Source organism: Daphnia carinata, chromosome 8, assembly GCF_022539665.2.
Source record: "Daphnia carinata strain CSIRO-1 chromosome 8, CSIRO_AGI_Dcar_HiC_V3, whole genome shotgun sequence".
In the NCBI taxonomy this organism is placed as follows: Eukaryota; Metazoa; Arthropoda; class Branchiopoda; order Diplostraca; family Daphniidae; genus Daphnia; species Daphnia carinata.
In genome coordinates, this window is record NC_081338.1 from 5,678,074 (window position 1) to 5,699,888 (window position 21,815).

Sequence of the window (21,815 nt, forward strand, 5' to 3'; positions counted from 1 at the left end):
GTAGACTTGATGGTTTTTGAGTTATTTAAATATAAAAGTTGGTGCAGTGGCCCGTTCCAGAACTTTTACTTCAAATAATATCAATAAAACTAGATAACTGTATATCATTTAGATTTTGAATTTAATAAGAATCATGAATATGAAATTTTTTGTCAGTAAACAATAACGAAACATTACTTTAAACATACATGGTCCTTAGCCGAGTCTAAAATGGTTCAACTGAATGTCGTACCAATAGATGGCGATACTGTTTGGCGGACACTTTCTGATAAAAATTCTTGAAGTTTAATTGTTGATCTCTCGCGAAATCAAAAAATGACGATATGACCTCACTGATTAAAAAATAAAAACATGAATCATTCCGATAGTTTATTTATCTTTTGGCCATCAAGTTGTCCATTTAAAGTTGATTTAATTTCAATACTAAGTAAAATGCCAATAAACTAAGTAAATTGCCAATAACAATGTTCAAAACCGTTCCAAGTACGCCACCCGCATGAAAAATTGTTAAATTTTAGATGACTTAATCAACAAATATCACAAAAGGTTTGTTGAATACCTTAGATGCAATTGGACCTTTAAGTAGTCGCAATTACCAGCGTGCCCACTCAAAACTACTTTTACTTCAACTTACCCAGTTCACTCCAACCCCTTTGAATCAAGTCAGTATGAGGGCATCCAGGTTTCAAAATTAGTAAGCCTTAATTAATTGGATCACTGTTTTGCCGGAGCCCGTGACAGCACGAGCAATTAAATATCTTTTGCCAAGAATACCTGTAACTGAAGCTTTCTGAACACTTGTTGGTTTTATGTAGCCAGAATTTTTAAAGCTTTGAAGTAGTAGATGGCACAGGCAGGCTTCTGCGAATGGCGTTGTGTATTGAGGTACATCTTTTCCTGTAACCTAAAGCAGACCCAATGGATATTTTTAGATCACAACATACAGTTTCGAGAAATGGCTTACCTGAAGGACGAATTTATCAAAATTTTTAAAGCGTTCCCCACAGACGATGCCCTTAGATTTTTTTCTATTTTCTCAAAAATCGGATAATCAAATCTGACAAGAAGAATTCTGAAAAAGACAATTAGCCAAGCAAGTAGCAGTAGGATAATGAAGAATTATCACAAACATATTACCAGAATGTTTTAAGATCCAACGCAATATCTGCACAACAGTCTCTAACAGGGACGATTTTCAGAATGGCGGCAAACAACATCTAGCAAATGCATCGACCACAATGGCGGCGAAAAATGCGGGAATAAGTCCGGCACTTCAGAAGCAAGCGACCCCCTCCCCCCGCCTGCAACGTTGCCTATTGGAAAACGGAAAACATTTTTAAAAAGTAATGTAATTAAACGTTGTATTATTCAAAATTTTTAGTTTCATTTTCAAGAACCAAGAATATGAAATTTGTTTTTTTGTAGACTTCATGGTTTTTGAGTTATTTCAAATATATATAGGTACAATAGACATTTTAGGCCCCGGCCCACAACTTTTACTTCAAAACAATAATGTCAATAAAACAAGATAACTGTATATGATTTAGGTTGGAAATTTAGTAAGAATCACGAATATGAAATTTGTTTTCATGTAGACTTCATGGTTTTTGAGTTATTTCAAATATAAAAGAAGGTACGATAGAAATTTAAGGCCCGACAAAACACCAAGCCCGACTTTTACTTAAAAAGTTAATATAAATAAAACTAGATAACTATATACGATGTAGATGCTAAATCTAATAAGAATCGTGAATATGAAATTTGTTTTTATGTAGACATGATGGTTTTTAAGTTATTTAAATTATAAAAGTTGGTATGATAGAAATTTAAGGCCTGATGCCAAACATACACTTTAAACTTAATATGAATAAAACTAGATAACTATACATCATTTAGATTGTAAATTTAGTAAGAATCATGAGTATGAAATTTGTTTTATTGTAGACTTTGTGGGTTTTGAGTTATTTTAAATATAAAGGTAGGTACAATAGACATTTTAGGCCCCGGTCAACAACTTTTACTTCAAAATAATAATGTCAATAAAACAAGATAACTATACATGATTTAGGTTGGAAATTTAGTAAGAATCACGAATATGAAATTTGTTTTTATGTAGACTTCATGGTTTTTGAGTTATTTCAAATATAAAAGTAGGTACGATAGAAATTTAAGGCCCGACAAAACACCAAGCCCGACTTTTACTTAAAAAGTTAATATAAATAAAACTAGATAACTATATACGATTTAGATGCTAAATTTAATAAGAATCACGAATACGAAATTTGTTTTTATGTAGACATGATGGTTTTTGAGTTATTTAAATTATAAAAGTTGGTATGATAGAAATTTAAGGCCCGATACCAAACATTTACTTTAAACTTAATATCAATTAAAATAGATAGCTATACATCATTTGGATTGTAAATTTAATAAGAATCATGAATATGCAATTTGTTTTTATGTAGACTTGATGGTTTTTGAGTTATTTAAATATAAAAGTTGGTGCAGTGGCCCGTTCCAGAACTTTTACTTCAAATAATATCAATAAAACTAGATAACTGTATATCATTTAGATTTTGAATTTAATAAGAATCATGAATATGAAATTTTTTGTTAGTAAACAATAACGAAACATTACTTTAAACATACATGGTCCTTAGCCGAGTCTAAAATGGTTCAACTGAATGTCGTACCAATAGATGGCGATACTGTTTGGCGGACACTTTCTGATAAAAATTCTTGAAGTTTAATTGTTGATCTCTCGCGAAATCAAAAAATGACGATATGACCTCACTGATTAAAAAATAAAAACATGAATCATTCCGATAGTTTATTTATCTTTTGGCCATCAAGTTGTCCATTTAAAGTTGATTTAATTTCAATACTAAGTAAAATGCCAATAAACTAAGTAAATTGCCAATAACAATGTTCAAAACCGTTCCAAGTACGCCACCCGCATGAAAAATTGTTAAATTTTAGATGACTTGATCAACAAATATCACAAAAGGTTTGCTGAATACCTTAGATGCAATTGGACCTTTAAGTAGTCGCAATTACCAGCGTGCCCACTCAAAACTACTTTTACTTCAACTTACCCAGTTCACTCCAACCCCTTTGAATCAAGTCAGTATGAGGGCATCCAGGTTTCAAAATTAGTAAGCCTTAATTAATTGGATCACTGTTTTGCCGGAGCCCGTGACAGCACGAGCAATTAAATATCTTTTGCCAAGAATACCTGTAACTGAAGCTTTCTGAACACTTGTTGGTTTTATGTAGCCAGAATTTTTAAAGCTTTGAAGTAGTAGATGGCACAGGCAGGCTTCTGCGAATGGCGTTGTGTATTGAGGTACATCTTTTCCTGTAACCTAAAGCAGACCCAATGGATATTTTTAGATCACAACATACAGTTTCGAGAAATGGCTTACCTGAAGGACGAATTTATCAAAATTTTTAAAGCGTTCCCCACAGACGATGCCCTTAGATTTTTTTCTATTTTCTCAAAAATCGGATAATCAAATCTGACAAGAAGAATTCTGAAAAAGACAATTAGCCAAGCAAGTAGCAGTAGGATAATGAAGAATTATCACAAACATATTACCAGAATGTTTTAAGATCCAACGCAATATCTGCACAACAGTCTCTAACAGGGACGATTTTCAGAATGGCGGCAAACAACATCTAGCAAATGCATCGACCACAATGGCGGCGAAAAATGCGGGAATAAGTCCGGCACTTCAGAAGCAAGCGACCCCCTCCCCCCGCCTGCAACGTTGCCTATTGGAAAACGGAAAACATTTGAAAAAAGTTATGTAATTAAACGTTGTATTATTCAAAATTTTTAGTTTCATTTTCAAGAATCATGAACATGAAATTTGTTTTTTTGAAGACTTCATGGTTTTTGAGTTATTTCAAATATAAATATAGGTACAATAGACATTTTAGGCCCCGGCCCACAACTTTTACTTCAAAACAATAATGTCAATAAAACAAGATAACTGTATATGATTTAGGTTGGAAATTTAGTAAGAATCACGAATATGAAATTTGTTTTCATGTAGACTTCATGGTTTTTGAGTTATTTCAAATATAAAAGAAGGTACGATAGAAATTTAAGGCCCGACAAAACACCAAGCCCGACTTTTACTTAAAAAGTTAATATAAATAAAACTAGATAACTATATACGATGTAGATGCTAAATCTAATAAGAATCGTGAATATGAAATTTGTTTTTATGTAGACATGATGGTTTTTAAGTTATTTAAATTATAAAAGTTGGTATGATAGAAATTTAAGGCCTGATGCCAAACATACACTTTAAACTTAATATGAATAAAACTAGATAACTACACATCATTTAGATTGTAAATTTAGTAAGAATCATGAGTATGAAATTTGTTTTATTGTAGACTTTGTGGGTTTTGAGTTATTTTAAATATAAAGGTAGGTACAATAGACATTTTAGGCCCCGGTCAACAACTTTTACTTCAAAATAATAATGTCAATAAAACAAGATAACTATACATGATTTAGGTTGGAAATTTAGTAAGAATCACGAATATGAAATTTGTTTTTATGTAGACTTCATGGTTTTTGAGTTATTTCAAATATAAAAGTAGGTACGATAGAAATTTAAGGCCCGACAAAACACCAAGCCCGACTTTTACTTAAAAAGTTAATATAAATAAAACTAGATAACTATATACGATTTAGATGCTAAATTTAATAAGAATCACGAATACGAAATTTGTTTTTATGTAGACATGATGGTTTTTGAGTTATTTAAATTATAAAAGTTGGTATGATAGAAATTTAAGGCCCGATACCAAACATTTACTTTAAACTTAATATCAATTAAAATAGATAGCTATACATCATTTGGATTGTAAATTTAATAAGAATCATGAATATGCAATTTGTTTTTATGTAGACTTGATGGTTTTTGAGTTATTTAAATATAAAAGTTGGTGCAGTGGCCCGTTCCAGAACTTTTACTTCAAATAATATCAATAAAACTAGATAACTGTATATCATTTAGATTTTGAATTTAATAAGAATCATGAATATGAAATTTTTTGTTAGTAAACAATAACGAAACATTACTTTAAACATACATGGTCCTTAGCCGAGTCTAAAATGGTTCAACTGAATGTCGTACCAATAGATGGCGATACTGTTTGGCGGACACTTTCTGATAAAAATTCTTGAAGTTTAATTGTTGATCTCTCGCGAAATCAAAAAATGACGATATGACCTCACTGATTAAAAAATAAAAACATGAATCATTCCGATAGTTTATTTATCTTTTGGCCATCAAGTTGTCCATTTAAAGTTGATTTAATTTCAATACTAAGTAAAATGCCAATAAACTAAGTAAATTGCCAATAACAATGTTCAAAACCGTTCCAAGTACGCCACCCGCATGAAAAATTGTTAAATTTTAGATGACTTGATCAACAAATATCACAAAAGGTTTGCTGAATACCTTAGATGCAATTGGACCTTTAAGTAGTCGCAATTACCAGCGTGCCCACTCAAAACTACTTTTACTTCAACTTACCCAGTTCACTCCAACCCCTTTGAATCAAGTCAGTATGAGGGCATCCAGGTTTCAAAATTAGTAAGCCTTAATTAATTGGATCACTGTTTTGCCGGAGCCCGTGACAGCACGAGCAATTAAATATCTTTTGCCAAGAATACCTGTAACTGAAGCTTTCTGAACACTTGTTGGTTTTATGTAGCCAGAATTTTTAAAGCTTTGAAGTAGTAGATGGCACAGGCAGGCTTCTGCGAATGGCGTTGTGTATTGAGGTACATCTTTTCCTGTAACCTAAAGCAGACCCAATGGATATTTTTAGATCACAACATACAGTTTCGAGAAATGGCTTACCTGAAGGACGAATTTATCAAAATTTTTAAAGCGTTCCCCACAGACGATGCCCTTAGATTTTTTTCTATTTTCTCAAAAATCGGATAATCAAATCTGACAAGAAGAATTCTGAAAAAGACAATTAGCCAAGCAAGTAGCAGTAGGATAATGAAGAATTATCACAAACATATTACCAGAATGTTTTAAGATCCAACGCAATATCTGCACAACAGTCTCTAACAGGGACGATTTTCAGAATGGCGGCAAACAACATCTAGCAAATGCATCGACCACAATGGCGGCGAAAAATGCGGGAATAAGTCCGGCACTTCAGAAGCAAGCGACCCCCTCCCCCTCCTGCAACGTTGCCTATTGGAAAACGGAAAACATTTTTAAAAAGTAATGTAATTAAACGTTGTATTATTCAAAATTTTTAGTTTCATTTTCAAGAACCAAGAATATGAAATTTGTTTTTTTGTAGACTTCATGGTTTTTGAGTTATTTCAAATATAAATATAGGTACAATAGACATTTTAGGCCCCGGCCCACAACTTTTACTTCAAAACAATAATGTCAATAAAACAAGATAACTGTATATGATTTAGGTTGGAAATTTAGTAAGAATCACGAATATGAAATTTGTTTTCATGTAGACTTCATGGTTTTTGAGTTATTTCAAATATAAAAGAAGGTACGATAGAAATTTAAGGCCCGACAAAACACCAAGCCCGACTTTTACTTAAAAAGTTAATATAAATAAAACTAGATAACTATATACGATGTAGATGCTAAATCTAATAAGAATCGTGAATATGAAATTTGTTTTTATGTAGACATGATGGTTTTTAAGTTATTTAAATTATAAAAGTTGGTATGATAGAAATTTAAGGCCTGATGCCAAACATACACTTTAAACTTAATATGAATAAAACTAGATAACTACACATCATTTAGATTGTAAATTTAGTAAGAATCATGAGTATGAAATTTGTTTTATTGTAGACTTTGTGGGTTTTGAGTTATTTTAAATATAAAGGTAGGTACAATAGACATTTTAGGCCCCGGTCAACAACTTTTACTTCAAAATAATAATGTCAATAAAACAAGATAACTATACATGATTTAGGTTGGAAATTTAGTAAGAATCACGAATATGAAATTTGTTTTTATGTAGACTTCATGGTTTTTGAGTTATTTCAAATATAAAAGTAGGTACGATAGAAATTTAAGGCCCGACAAAACACCAAGCCCGACTTTTACTTAAAAAGTTAATATAAATAAAACTAGATAACTATATACGATTTAGATGCTAAATTTAATAAGAATCACGAATACGAAATTTGTTTTTATGTAGACATGATGGTTTTTGAGTTATTTAAATTATAAAAGTTGGTATGATAGAAATTTAAGGCCCGATACCAAACATTTACTTTAAACTTAATATCAATTAAAATAGATAGCTATACATCATTTGGATTGTAAATTTAATAAGAATCATGAATATGCAATTTGTTTTTATGTAGACTTGATGGTTTTTGAGTTATTTAAATATAAAAGTTGGTGCAGTGGCCCGTTCCAGAACTTTTACTTCAAATAATATCAATAAAACTAGATAACTGTACATCATTTAGATTTTGAATTTAATAAGAATCATGAATATGAAATTTTTTGTTAGTAAACAATAACGAAACATTACTTTAAACATACATGGTCCTTAGCCGAGTCTAAAATGGTTCAACTGAATGTCGTACCAATAGATGGCGATACTGTTTGGCGGACACTTTCTGATAAAAATTCTTGAAGTTTAATTGTTGATCTCTCGCGAAATCAAAAAATGACGATATGACCTCACTGATTAAAAAATAAAAACATGAATCATTCCGATAGTTTATTTATCTTTTGGCCATCAAGTTGTCCATTTAAAGTTGATTTAATTTCAATACTAAGTAAAATGCCAATAAACTAAGTAAATTGCCAATAACAATGTTCAAAACCGTTCCAAGTACGCCACCCGCATGAAAAATTGTTAAATTTTAGATGACTTGATCAACAAATATCACAAAAGGTTTGCTGAATACCTTAGATGCAATTGGACCTTTAAGTAGTCGCAATTACCAGCGTGCCCACTCAAAACTACTTTTACTTCAACTTACCCAGTTCACTCCAACCCCTTTGAATCAAGTCAGTATGAGGGCATCCAGGTTTCAAAATTAGTAAGCCTTAATTAATTGGATCACTGTTTTGCCGGAGCCCGTGACAGCACGAGCAATTAAATATCTTTTGCCAAGAATACCTGTAACTGAAGCTTTCTGAACACTTGTTGGTTTTATGTAGCCAGAATTTTGAAAGCTTTGAAGTAGTAGATGGCACAGGCAGGCTTCTGCGAATGGCGTTGTGTATTGAGGTACATCTTTTCCTGTAACCTAAAGCAGACCCAATGGATATTTTTAGATCACAACATACAGTTTCGAGAAATGGCTTACCTGAAGGACGAATTTATCAAAATTTTTAAAGCGTTCCCCACAGACGATGCCCTTAGATTTTTTTCTATTTTCTCAAAAATCGGATAATCAAATCTGACAATACCGAATTTAAAAACTACTGGCGCGCCAGTACGCTACAGTGCTAGTGTGACACATCAAAGTTATTAAATCCTATGTATTTCCAAAACGGTTGATGTTTTGAAAAAAATGTTTTTCTCGGAATCAGCATAAAATTTTGAGTATATTCTGTCATTTTCAAGCAATTCCAACGATGGTCAATTTTTGACGGTTTTGGAGGCAATTTTCCCACGGTCATTTTCTTCGTTTTTCTCGATTTTGTTAAGCCCAATGTCAAAACAGAGCCAATATTCGTGATCAGCGTTCAATTTCGCATCGGAATAATGTATTTTTAACCAAATTAAGCAAGGATTACGAAAATTGATATCTTTTACACGTGAACCTTACGGCATTTGAAGTATTAGAAGTGGAAGTTGCTACAGACCTTACCCTAGCCCCCGGACGATCGCTGAAACCCAATGTAGAAAACTGAATATCGTACCAATAGGTGGCTATAGTGTTTGGGAGACCGTCTGCAGTAGAAATTCCTGATACAAAGTTGTTACTCGTATGTTATTCGACGCTTAATACTGTTAAATACTATTATTTGGTGCTAACATATAATTTGACGCAAAAATGTTGGGGATATGTTTTAGGGCATTTTCCTCTATTAAAGTTAGCACTTGAAACACTTAAATAATTTGATAAAAATTTTATATGTTAAACAGGAATAAACCCGTTAATAACTTAGTATTGAATAAAAAAAAAAGTCAGGAAAATAGTTGTTAAACTATTAGCTAAGATTGACTATACGTTTATTATTGACGCTGACGACAGATGGGGGAATTCAACACAGATGCTGAAAAAGAAAGAAAAACAACACATTTCTACATATTCATTATAACTTCTTGCAGCAGATAGCGAAATTTTCAAGAAACGAAACTAAGCTTCACTACTATCTAATGCTACTTCTCTCCTACATTCAAGCTTACTTTAAAAATGTAAAAAGAGTTACTTGGATCACCCACTAAGCAAGCTTACCATCAAACTGAAATAATTTTTTTTTAAATTAACGCCAACTAATGATGTCTGTGCTTTTTGTAGTTTGAATAAATCTGTTCAACCGAAAACGTCAAAAATCCAAGTCCAGTACCAATGCCTAGAATTAAAAAGGCGCTTGTTAGGTCAGTGAGCTGGATCGGAACTTCGCGAGCGACTTCGCTTTTTGAGTCTGCGAAACACTTATCCGCCCTCGGTATTGTAGGTAGGTTGTACACCCAGTGACGAAGAAGGCCAAACTCAAACAAGTCGATAAAACTATTTACATTTTGTTGGTGATAAGCCAATTGGAAAAGAAATGAGAAAAAAACAAAAAAGCTTATTTAAAATCACTAAGTCTACTATAAACAAGTTTATCTCAACTGCTGTTTTGCTCTTACAATCCAAGAAAATTATGCCGCTTTTTTGGCTTGTTTGAAACCCTGTTGGACTAGCTGTTGTGCTTTGGGTGCTGTTGGGTTATACGAATACGTTTTTTGAACGGGGCCTGTACCCGCACGTTTGAAATTTGAGTCCATGAGTCGCTGGCGTTCGTTGAGCTCGCTGGTGATTTTCTGGTTAGTCCATGCTGCGAAATAAAAACGGAAAAATGTTAGCAAAGACTTCACTATTGAAAAATTTGTGGCAAAATATTAAACTACCTTCCCGCAATGATTCCATGAATCCCTTTTTCGCACCTGCTCCTTTAAGCGGGGTCACAGTTATTAACTGATCTATGTCGAAATAGCTTCGAACTTTTGGGATTCGCAGGAAACCCACTTGTATTAAAGATATTATGTTGGTTGTCAGCCAATAGCAGAGAATGGCCTAGAAATGAAAACGTTTAAATTATCAAACTGCTGTTGACAAATTTTAATACTTGATTGGAATATATACCCCGGAGAAATTCATGGTAATGGGAAACATGATGAATGGTATGGCTCTGAAGAAATAAATAAGCAGTGGTGAGCCTTGAGCAGAAAGCCTGGCTGAATCGGTTCCCAACTGCAATGTCATCAACATACTGAATAAAGTGATTTGTCAACTTAAAGAAGAAGAATGACTTTACTTCAATGGTTGCCCACACTGTAATACTAGTTAGCATTGGCAGTATGTAATATGGGTCACAGATTGTAAGATCAGTGAACCAGAACAACCCTCCATGTTTCATGCTCTCTACTGGTGTATTTGCCATACCCTTTAAGGCAAAGAAAAAACTCATAAACACAGGTGCCTGCAATTTGAGAAGTGTAAAAGAATAAGGGTGTTAATAATCTGAATTCACAAGATGTAAAAAATTAAGCTGTGTACCTGGATCAGAGGCACCATCAAATTTTTAAAAGGGTTCAATCCCTTCTCCTTCATGAACTGTTGAATCTCATACGCCATCTGGGCGGCTAAAAACGGCAGAAACATTTAAGAATTACAGCTTGAATTGCACGGATAACCATATGCACAAGTACATTGGATGGCATTTCCAGACAGTCTTGCATCTGTCATTTTTTGCTGGAGAACCTGTAACTGTGGCATATTGTTTGTCATTTTGGCTGCATTCTTCTGGGCTTTTATGACTAGGGGAAACATAAGTGTTCGAACTGTCAACACCCCTACAATTGCCAATAAATTATTATAAAGCGCCGAACCTGAATAGCAACAATTTTACCTAACGCGATGCAAGCCCACCAAGGAATATCCAAGCCAATGTGCAACCATTCCAAACACGTTTGAATGAGGCCACTTGGTGACATTCCTCCTAAACCAATTTCTGTAAAGGCAGGTTCTGCCAAATTGCTTGTGGAAATTGCCTCTGAAATTGTTTCCACTGATGTTGGTACGGGTGGAGGTGCAGGTATGTCAACAAATTCCTGACAGATGAATAAAACAAAGGTATCAGAAAAACAGAAAAGAAAACCTATATGTTCTATAGAATATTTACTGAGGTACTATTGGTTGTTGCAGCAGCAGCCGGTACACTGGTGAGTGTTGGCCCGTTTGCCACATTTCTGGAATACGCAGAAAGGCTCAGCTGGCGTTGAGAACAAGGTGTCACGTTGGAAATTTTGACGTGAAGCCTTAAGGGTCTGCATTTGCTGAAAAATACAGAGGAAATGGCGGGTGTGTGGTAAGATTTGACGGGGATTACGACAGCTGCCGCACGCACCGTGCAAGTAAACTAAAAACACGAAAGAAACGGTTTATCATTGTAACACCACGGTGAACCATTTTTATATAGTAACCTGTTTTCGTAACGGAAGAAGAAGGAAACGACTCGACTGAGAAATCATTTTCAAGTTGTTGGCGTAAGCAAGTCTTCAAATCCCAGGACAATAATGTTCGCATACAAATCAAACTTTAAACTGTGCTTTTTTAATTAAAAATTCGTCTGCTGGTGCGTCAAGAATCGACGCCATCTAGCAGTAATGCAATCAACGATAATGGTAAAACGGGTTCCGTCTTTAACATAGTAAATGACATAACATTAGTAAAACGTATTCATTCATTGTAAAAAAAAATTCAAAATTAGGTAATCGAGCATTCAACTCAGATCACGTGTATTAATCATTTTTACATTCCGGGAAGCGAAACGAGGCAAACGCGGAATAAAACACCTATACTTGTTTCTCTTTGCTATAAAACTGGATGGAAAATCAATAGTGTACAGCCTTGACGAAAAATCAGCACATTAAAATGAGGAGGGATCAAGTTATTTTAAAAACAAAAAAAAAGAAACAGTGAAAAATTTTAAAGATTAAATGAGAGAGGTTTGATCAAAAAAAAAAAAAAAAAAGATTAAATTAAGAGTAAAGCACTTGTGAGACCCGACAGAACAATGCATAGTAGAGTCGGAATCAATGACTGCTGGCCACCAGTTGTGCGGCTGTTAGTTCGGCCGTCCAGCGTTCCCCATCCTTTCGATCCATCCTCGTCGCCACTCCAACCGGGGTATGTGGAGCATTGGTTTTTACAGTCGTTTGACTGGCAAATATCGCAAACATTGGCTGCAACTGGTTCGTAAAACACGCGAGCACGACGAGCTGTTTCCACAGGGAAAAAAGTCCAGTTAAAATTAATTTAAAAAAGGGAAGATTTAAATGAAACTTACAGCTGTCGTAATAATCGTACATAACGACGGGTACTTTACGCTGCTCTGCCACTTTGAAGACGCGATACGCCTGAACAGTTGGGCAGACCGTATTTCTCGTCATCTAAAAATACGAGAAAAGAAATGATCCTGAAGCCGGAAAAAAATAAATGAAAAACGAATGGCTTACCTTGTCAAAGTACAGAGAAATTCCTGTGCCACCTTCTTTTGTTTCTACTTTTTTGACATCTTTAATAGCCCTGAGACTTGGGAGTGAATCCTCATCCATGACGTAACCAGAAGGAAGGCTGATTTCCATAACAGCCATGTTGCTTTCCTCACCGACAAAGCTACGAACAAAGCCAGATTAAAAAACGAGATTAAATATATACAATAGAGACGATGTTACCTGGAGCAGATTGTTAATTGCATGCGGTTTTGATTAGCGTTTTTGAATAGCTGCGGATCTAAAGTGAATAGCGGCCATTCTCCGGTTACGTTCAGATTGTATGAAGTGGACACTTGAATGATGGCGAAACCACTCCCAACAGCTGATATTTCCACTTGGGTGGTCTTTGGGGGTAACTGTTAAACAAAAAAGGAAAATACATTTACTTTTAAACTTAAAGAGCTAACTGTAATGTTTTTTTTACCTTGAACTTTTGAAGAATCATGGCGTTTTCTCGGCTAAGAGAAAAGGTTTCAGCACCAGTGTCGTGTTTGATCTTGACGTTAATGTTGGTATTGGGCACCGTAATCTTCTCGGCCAGCTTGGCGAGCGCGTAGAGTCCAATCACCGTGTCCTGGGTCGACGAAAAGCCGCCGTTCGAGTTTCGCTGGGCAACCATCCACCGCATGATGGGCAGAGCCTCCGTCACAAGACCTCGTTGAAGGTACGATAGCAAAGCATAGGCCGTCATCTCGACATCGACGGACGTCGTCAGAGAAGACCAAGGATTGGATTTGTCCTTTTCTGTTCTCGGTTTCGACCAGGAGCGGAACTCTTCTTCCGTATTATTAGCCTTGGCCTGCAGCATGTCAAACGCCGCATCCATCGATGGCACTTCGGCCAAATGAAGAGCGTACGTCACCAAGGCCATGGCGTACGGGTCGGTGATGGATGGCAATTCTTTGACGAGGAAATCGGCCGCTTTCTGCATACTGGGTCCGTACCGAAGGCCGGCTTTATTTTCGAGGAAAGCTAAAAGGACGTAAGCCGTTAGAGGAACACCTTTGCCTGCTCCGCCCTGCATATCAGTATGGGAAACTTTGCCAACTTCCGGGAAAGAGCCGTTGACAGCTTGGTTGGCTGACAACCACTGCAGAGCGTCATCGATGACGTGGTCTTCAATGGTGATGTAAGGTTGAGCTTGACGGAATGATCGAGCTACAAAAGCAGTCAACCACGTGCTGCCGGAAGCGTCGCTTTTGCCAAAGGCGCTGAACGAGCCGTCATCGCGTTTGTACGTCAATTCTTTTTGGTATCCAGTCTCCATGAATCCCAAAGCTTTCGAGCTGATGGCATCCGTCAACTGGCCGGTATTCTTCAGGTACTCGGTGACGACAATGTTGGGCACAAAGAGAAGCATATTCTGTTCTCCGCATCCAAACGGCATGCGCAGCAACGCGTTCAAATTGTTGATGCTCGGTCCCATAATATCAGCGATGGCGGACAGTTCGACAGACTGCGAGCCGGGCACGGCGTTGAACGGAATGGTGACTGTGACGTTGTTGGTGTACGATCGGCTGGAACGCAGGTCTAATAAATAGGCCTTGTTGCGGTAAATGGTTTCTCCTTCCGCTTTGACGAGCAGTTTCTTGACGATGGCATCACCGGCTGTTGTCGCTTTGGCAGTCAAGCGAAGATCGATGTTGCCTAATGTAGTCGGACGGATGAGGAAAGAAACGGGCGTGCCGTCTTGAGCTGGAATTCGGACCGATTTTTTGCGGAAGATGGTTTCGCCTGTTTGTTTTTTTTGTTTTTGTTTTTTTTTAATAATAATTAATGATTTTTTAAAATAATTATTTTTTAATTGAATTTTACTTGAAATTTCATTGTCTTCCACGCCGTTATCGACAAACTGGAAATCGCCAATGTTCTCAAAAGTCAATTCGGCCGTAATCTCCTTGTTCATGTAATTAAAGACAACGGCCTGTATGGCGACGACTTCCCCACGTATCACAGAGTAAGGCAAATTCAATTGAATAAAGAATGGACGAAACACTTGCATCTGCAATTGAGAAATAAATTAAATAAAAAAAAAAAAAAAATCAAAGAGCGAAAAGGGACGAATAAATTACTTTGGCAGGTTGTTCAATGACGCCGAGACCGTGAAACGTATCCAAAGAAAAGGCAGTAATCACCCAAGATGTGATTGTATCAGGAGCTTCTTTGACAAAACGGGCAGTTCCGTCCGTCCTTTTTTTTTGTTTTTATCATATAAAATTAATTAGTATTATTTCTTTTAATGGTCAAAATAAGGAAAGAGGGTTAAAACAGTAGCGTCTCAATTCATAAGCAAAGCGCCAAATTAGTTGGGAGATAAATCGGGTCGTCTCTGAAGACACGAATGAACCATTTTTCAATTGAAAAACACGTTCATTCATGTCTTATTTTTGTGGGTGAGTCTCCAGTTAATAAACGCATCAAAAAGAAACGTGTCAAGGTAAGAAAAACAAAAAAAAAAACCAAAAAAAAAGAGTTGAAGCAGAAAAACCAACCCCGCAGTGGTGGAGTTAAAGAGCCAGACTTCGGGGAAAAGGCGGCGGACGCGAATGTTGGTCGCAGACGAAGTGTCGGCGTCGTCGTCGACGGCCACCGATTTGAAATTGGTACCGCTTTCAAGAGCTATCGAGTCCAAACTACGCCACGTCACTAATCAATTTCAAAATCAAGAAACAAATGTCAAACAAGAAATTGTCTACTTTGTGACCAAACAACATTTTCTTTTTCATTTCACTTGCCCCCCCCCCCCCCCGAAGAAAAATCAATTTTTATATCAATAAAAATAAAGAAATATCGGATCCAAATGCCTTGGCAAATCAGTTTAAGAGATCAACTAATGAAACATGAAAAATACTAGCAGAAGAGGCGAGAGAAAGATGGACAGAAAAGGGAAGAAGCTAACGACGAATAACGATCCCCGCACACTACGAATATTAAATGTTATTAGGCTATACTCGTTAGAAAAAAAAAAACTGATATAAGTGGATTAGCCAACAACAAATGACAACATACGACAGTGTTGCTCTTACAGACGACCGTTTTAGATGGGGGAAAAGGCGTAGAAATTATGCCGATATTAAAACAAGAAAAAATCCGTAAATTCGGATTATCTTTGATGACGTGTACCCGGTGTCGACGGATTGAAAGATCCACGTCGGGGGCGGATCGCGTAGTAAAAAGATTTTGGGATTGTCATCGGCTGGAGTTGGGATACGAGAGAAGGCATAAGGTCCAGCTAGCGGGGGACGGATCAGAGTTGGCAAAGTGAAAGCCGGTCCTTTGTCGACGGCCACTGCGTTTGCCGAACCGCGAGCAGGAATCGGCCGGTTCGTCGGCCGGTTGACCGCTTTCGGTCTCAACGTTGTTCGTTCGCTTCCTTTTTATTTTTTTTAGATTTTAATTCGATTGTTTAAAAAAAAAAAAAAAAAAATTTTTCCCTACATTTACTAAGCATGAAACGGCGTTTGAAATCGGCATTACTAAACATAGTTCCATTTTCAAGGAACGACGATAGAAAAGATAGCAGAAGTAAGAGAACTCGTTTCGCACACGTGAAAACAAAAGCTGTTAGTTCCTCCACCACACGATTGGAAAAGTTGTTTTGCCTTTCACCTCACCCAAAGGTTAGGCCGGAAAGAAGAAAAAGAGAGAAAAGAATGGTGAAAGAACCCATTGACTAGTAAATTCTCCCAAAGCCACGTCTCGGGGAACCGCGTTCTCGTCCGAATGGAATTAGGTAGCCCCAAAGACTCGTCATCAGCATCGTCCACTTGATTATTAACTGGAGTTACGGGTAAGGCGCGAACTTGATCGTTTGCGCGGTACGTCACTGCTGAAGGAAGAAGATATTAAGAACGTCTTTCGTCTCTAAATTTGAAAAACTACGTCACAACTAAATGTCATCGTAAACACAAAAGCCAATCCTCCTATCATCCCAAGAAAGCCACTCATCGCTCGAACTCTAAATCTAAAACTAATCAAAGATTAAAAAATAAAATGCAGCTAACTGTGTCATCTTGTTAAGCCATAACCAAGTGTCGGGAAAGTGATGGCGAACGCGAGAAGACGATTCGGGGACATCGGGTGGATCAGCGAACAAGAGGCTGTTGTCGTAGGCAGCGCGGTAATAAACTTTGAAAAGGTATGGTTAAATTTCAATTTAGAGACTATCTACTTTGCAGCACGTTAAAGTTAAATAGCTTTTTTTTTTTTTTTTAATGTAGCCGGTGAGTGAATTGCAGAATAGAGATGGAAATGTTATTGTTTGTGTCAAAGTAAAACGCCCTTCAACTTTCACTCGAGATGTTTGTGACTTTCTAACGTGAGAGAAAGCATCCGGTTACCACCATTATTTACTTTGACACATAAAGATAGTGTAAAGATGTTGAGAATAAGAGAAATAAATAAGGCCAAACCACTAAAGAAATGTGAGTACCCCAAGTCGGTGAGATGAAGCCATAGGAAAGTCTCTGGAAAATGTTGACGAAAGGCCAGTACGGATGCGATGCTGGATTCACCTCTGCTACGCGCTACCGTCACCGTGATATTTTTGGACGAAGCCAGAAGTAAAGGCATGGCTGAACACCAAGAGAAGCGAAGTTAGAAGAAGGTAACAAAAAGTGCAAGATTTACCGTTAGCAAACAATGATTCAATTTCTTTGTTTTAGTCAATAATCATAGACAGCTGGTGGCGAAGGAGGATTATCAAGTGCAACAGAACATGGCTTTACAGCGAGTTTGATTCCTAGCTGTTGTTTGTAAACTATCGGATTTCTTGACAATCACTTACCTCACCGTCTCCTGTCCCTCTTTCAGATTCGTACCCTTTCATGGCAATATTATTTCTTAACACTATTTAAATGTATGTAAAGCAACCAAACCCCTGCAGCAATTTTTACCTTAAAAAAAAAAAAATAGAAAAAAAAAAATATGCAGAGGTCACTCACCGAACGGCATGCTCTCCTGGACGTATCCATTGGTCAAAACCACAGTGCCGGAATTCTGCCAAACGAAATAAAGAGGATTGTAAATATTGAAGGGTGCAACGTATAACGGTGAATGAGTCATTCACTAACGCAATGAATAAAAAAAAAAAAAAAAAAAGAAATAATTACGCTGAAAACTTCACCGGCTGTTGCCGACGAAGGCCACCAAAATGAACGTCCTCCAACTTCTGGAAGCCACGACGTAAAATCAGGCCGCCGGGTTGAATCATACGATTTCACTTCATCCAAAACATCTTGCTGGAAAATAACAAATTTTATTGTGCATCTGCACTTTCATTTATAAAAAAAAAAAAAAAAAAAAAGGAGACATACCCGAGAAATGTCGTTGCCCGTCTTTAAAAGCAAAACGCTCTGATCGACGCCGAGGACGCCAACATATGAATTCGGTTTTGCTTTGACCACAATGTCGACGGCTTTGCCCGGTTCAACAGAGTCCGGAGCAACTTGAATTTCCACCTGAGAAATAATTCAATTAATTTTTTATAACGTTCCAATAACAAAATAAGTCACGTACAAAATTCTGAAAAGTTCCTTCGACGTCAAAGTTGAGAGCGTCGGCCACAACTTCGCCGTCGGGTCGTACGTAATAGACGACAACACGGGCCACAGGAGCCATAGCGGCCGTCGCTTGGAACCGGAAAGTGTGCGACCTATTGCAAACAAAAGAATGTTATTAATTCAAATGGATAAACAAAAAAACAAAACAACTGAAAACCTTTGATTTCCGGCTTGTACGGTACGAGCGACAATCAAATTGCCACGACCCATCACCTCGTAAGTGTAGGAATCGAGTGGCGCTGTAGAGTTGACCTCGATGGCAATTTCTTCGTTTACTTTGGGATTCTCCGTCGTCAAGATGGCTTGGATAAACGAATTGCTCGGAGACTGGGCACGATTGATGGTCGAAAACCACTCGACTAAATCTTGATATTGCGCCTCAATGCCAAGAGTGTAGACATTCTCGTCGACAGGTGGATAAAAGTTGAGCTCGAGAATGCCGTTACGCGGGACGGGATACTCGGTCCGATTGTATTCATCTTGATTGTGTGAAAAGCCGTGTTTCACAATCACCACGCCGTTGGCGTCTTGGATCGGCGTGTTGTCCTGATAGGCCAGCTTCAACTAATAATGGAATTTTTTATTAATTTCAGTATCAAAAAGTAAAAATGAAAAGACTTACAAAGGCCGTGTATTTAAGGCCAGGCTTGAAACTGTCGGACGTCTTGATCAATTCCATTTTGTACTTGTATTTATACAGCGTCAATAAAGAGCTCGTGTTTTGTTTACGTTCCGTCAGTCCTTCGATAACAGTCACATCAAACCGGATATCTCGTTCAAAATCATCCACTAGCCTAAATCAAATTAAAAATTTCCATCAAGATCAAATACAAAAAGAAAAAAAAAAAAAAGAATAAACTTACTTGAGCTCTTTAAAGAGATTGAAATCAACATCAACTTTCCCATCAATCTGAACCGTTTTGCGAACCGGTTCAGTGAAAAACGGTTGAATATAAGAGACCCGATATTGCGGGTAGGCAGCGATTGTCACGTTGCCCTTGACGGGTTTCCCGTACGTGTACTTGGCTTTGATGGTTGCCACCATTTTGGATTCGTTAAAAGTGAGGTAAGTTGGCAGATCGATGGTGACTTCGAATTTTGGCAAAACATATTCGGCCACTTGGAAATGTTTGGAGAAACTTTGGCCAGAGACGACAGCCGTAATGTTCCAGTCGCCCAAAACAGGTTGATCGGATAACTGAAGTTCGGAAGCAAAGACGCCCTGTTTGGTGAAAACCCGGTTCCATTGCTTGACTCGGTTGCCTTTCCCGTCCTGTTTGAATTTTACATTTGTCAACGGTTCAAATTTATAATTAAATATAGAAAGATTACCGTCATAAAGACGTCCAGCGAACCGACGACAGATGGTTTCAGTTGCGGATTAACGACGATGACGCGAAATTGGACCATATGCCCAGGTTTGTAGATGGCCTTGTCCGTTTGGATGAAGACCGAATGGCTCTTTTCCGCGTAATCCAACTCTGTCGTGTTGACGAAATTCAAACCACCCGATCCGCGGGCCGTCAAATTATATTTGCCAGGTCCCAGTTCGCCAATCTGTGGAATTGGAGGGAGGTCAGTAATCAAAATGTCTAAAAAGAAAATGGGTGGAGTGTACCTGAAACTTGATGACTTGGGTGGAATTGGGTTCAACTGTGGCGCTTTGGGCGTTTCGTACAAGTCCACCACCGTCTTGTTGTCCTTCGATGGCCACAACCAAATTGGTCAATGCTGCCCCGCCATGTAAACTGATGGACACGTGATAGTCCAAACTCGGTCGCAATACTTTTGGAGCCACGATAGTATACGTCCTAAAACCACAGAACAAAAATTAGAATAAAGAAATTAATATAGTTAAACTGAATTCAAAAGTTACCCTTCATTCTGAGCGTATGTCAGCGAACAACAACAAACAACCGCCAACACAAGTCTGAGTACCATGATGACGTCACACCACCAGGCACCGAGTGGGAGCCTTTTCCGACCTATTACGTCATTAAAAGATGAAGAAGAAAAAAATTATTGAAAACATTGGGCGTGAAGGTAAACGTTGAGGAGAATAAGAAATTTCACTTCCGCTTGACACCTTTTTTGTTTTTACAACGCCACCCGCATCCTTTAACAGATGACGTCACACAATGAACACACACACACAGTTTAGTTCCAAAGTGCAAATATGAAACTGGAATACAACTTTTTTTTTCTAGTTTCAAAAGAGAAAAGATACTTTGATCACTTAAGCTTTTCAGCACATGCCCTGATGCAATTGGAAACGATACACAACCAAAAGAAAAAAGGAAGCTGGCCTCGGCTTTCTCTCTCTTTTTTTCTTTGGTTGGCTAATGCCAAACTTGGTTTCGCCGTTTTTCCCAATCGACTTGGGCAGCTGCTGACAAGGTGCCTAGAGGAAGGGAGTATGTTGGAAATATTTATCCTTACACCAGATGACCAAGCTAAACAATGACGTCGAATTACAATGATCTAAAGAGAAAGGAAAAAGGGCCAAACTAGCGGTTTCTTTTTTTTCTTTTCCTGATTCTTTTAAATTATTATTAGGTATGACTGTGGGTTTGAGGAGGTAGCAAAAGAAACGGCTTTTTTCTTCCTGACTTCCGGGGGGGGGGGGGGGTCTTACGACAACCTAATTCAGTCACACATATATAAAGGGCTATAATACAGTTCGTTTTGAAAAAAAAAAAAACAGCCCTTCCCCACCCCACCCCAAAAATAAAATTTGCATGCAGGAAATCCTTTCTCCTCTTCTTTTTTTTCTGTTGTTGTGTTTGGACTTTTTACAAAAGGGTAGCACAACAACCTGTTGGGATAGTAGCAGGTGGAAAAGGGGAATTTGTGGGTACATCATCTACTCACACACAGGTGGCCCCGGGCCTTTGTACAAGAGCCCAAAGAGTCGTTCACACATACACACACAAAAGATACCAAAATTATCAAAATTTTCTCTTTGTCAAGGTCAACTTGTCTATACAGACAACATATTTTATATCACGTTTAAAAACTGCTAATTCATTTTGGTTAAAAATGACTTACCCGTGCCAAGAATACAGAAAACACAAGCACACTGACCAAAAATAAAATGGTTGCACAAATTGGCGAATGTGCAAACAACAAATAGAAGAAACGAACTAAAATTTCGACACGACACACCACGAAACGTATTTTGCACAGGCCAGCACTCCTCTTTTCGTTTTTGCTGAATCACCAAAATGGATTCTTTTCTTCACAAAGCCCCGTGTGTGTTCACTTTGCCGGCAGGAACAAGACTGAATACCTTCGCGTGGCTTGCTACTCTGAACTAAAGTAATGAAAAATTTCACCTGTGGGCTATCTGCAAAGACGATGCGACTGGCACTATTAACAGGGCAGGTTTATAGATGGCGCGCGTGGGCAGGCCTTTTTCCCTCGTTTTGGCGTTGTAGAGAGATGGCAGATGTCTCTTTCGCAACAAATTTCACCTGAAGTTTCAGAGCAAACACGATT

General features: G+C 37.4%; 2 protein-coding genes and 3 long non-coding RNA genes across 7 annotated transcripts; all 5 read right to left on the minus strand.

Annotated features, from left to right (window-relative positions):
• Nucleotides 1-359: 359 nt before the first annotated feature.
• Nucleotides 360-1,245, minus strand: LOC130700494 (uncharacterized). 2 transcript variants are annotated; one of them, XR_009421552.1, is made up of 5 exons: nucleotides 1,138-1,245; nucleotides 965-1,072; nucleotides 775-904; nucleotides 560-651; nucleotides 360-443 (listed from the first exon to the last, which is right to left on the minus strand). It is a non-coding gene; the product is annotated as an uncharacterized LOC130700494 (long non-coding RNA). The 2 variants fall into 2 exon arrangements; XR_009003812.1 differs by having other exon boundaries at nucleotides 560-904.
• A 1,575-nt stretch (nucleotides 1,246-2,820) lies between these two features.
• On the minus strand, nucleotides 2,821-3,706 carry LOC130700493 (uncharacterized). 2 transcript variants are annotated; one of them, XR_009421541.1, is made up of 4 exons: nucleotides 3,599-3,706; nucleotides 3,426-3,533; nucleotides 3,021-3,365; nucleotides 2,821-2,904 (listed from the first exon to the last, which is right to left on the minus strand). It is a non-coding gene; the product is annotated as an uncharacterized LOC130700493 (long non-coding RNA). The 2 variants fall into 2 exon arrangements; XR_009003810.2 differs by having other exon boundaries at nucleotides 2,830-3,365.
• A 1,586-nt stretch (nucleotides 3,707-5,292) lies between these two features.
• Nucleotides 5,293-6,169, minus strand: LOC130700540 (uncharacterized). Its single transcript, XR_009003827.2, has 3 exons — nucleotides 6,062-6,169; nucleotides 5,889-5,996; nucleotides 5,293-5,828 (listed from the first exon to the last, which is right to left on the minus strand). It is a non-coding gene; the product is annotated as an uncharacterized LOC130700540 (long non-coding RNA).
• A 3,036-nt stretch (nucleotides 6,170-9,205) lies between these two features.
• LOC130700118 (mitochondrial inner membrane protein OXA1L-like) lies at nucleotides 9,206-11,815 on the minus strand. The gene is made up of 9 exons (XM_057522130.1): nucleotides 11,683-11,815; nucleotides 11,382-11,618; nucleotides 11,109-11,310; nucleotides 10,909-11,052; nucleotides 10,757-10,842; nucleotides 10,515-10,679; nucleotides 10,343-10,450; nucleotides 10,108-10,273; nucleotides 9,206-10,034 (listed from the first exon to the last, which is right to left on the minus strand). The coding sequence occupies exons 1-9, from the start codon at nucleotides 11,728-11,730 to the stop codon at nucleotides 9,859-9,861; spliced, it is 1,332 nt and encodes a 443-aa protein (XP_057378113.1). The 5' UTR covers nucleotides 11,731-11,815; the 3' UTR covers nucleotides 9,206-9,858.
• A 152-nt stretch (nucleotides 11,816-11,967) lies between these two features.
• On the minus strand, nucleotides 11,968-21,671 carry LOC130700159 (CD109 antigen-like). Its single transcript, XM_057522183.2, has 19 exons — nucleotides 21,366-21,671; nucleotides 20,194-20,302; nucleotides 19,936-20,128; nucleotides 19,650-19,874; nucleotides 19,181-19,590; nucleotides 18,940-19,111; nucleotides 18,475-18,881; nucleotides 18,274-18,409; nucleotides 18,072-18,215; nucleotides 17,868-17,996; nucleotides 17,700-17,754; nucleotides 15,880-16,129; nucleotides 14,829-14,946; nucleotides 14,572-14,758; nucleotides 13,181-14,490; nucleotides 12,937-13,112; nucleotides 12,718-12,877; nucleotides 12,549-12,651; nucleotides 11,968-12,480 (listed from the first exon to the last, which is right to left on the minus strand). The coding sequence occupies exons 2-19, from the start codon at nucleotides 20,256-20,258 to the stop codon at nucleotides 12,236-12,238; spliced, it is 4,485 nt and encodes a 1,494-aa protein (XP_057378166.1). The 5' UTR covers nucleotides 20,259-20,302; nucleotides 21,366-21,671; the 3' UTR covers nucleotides 11,968-12,235.
• Nucleotides 21,672-21,815: the final 144 nt, after the last annotated feature.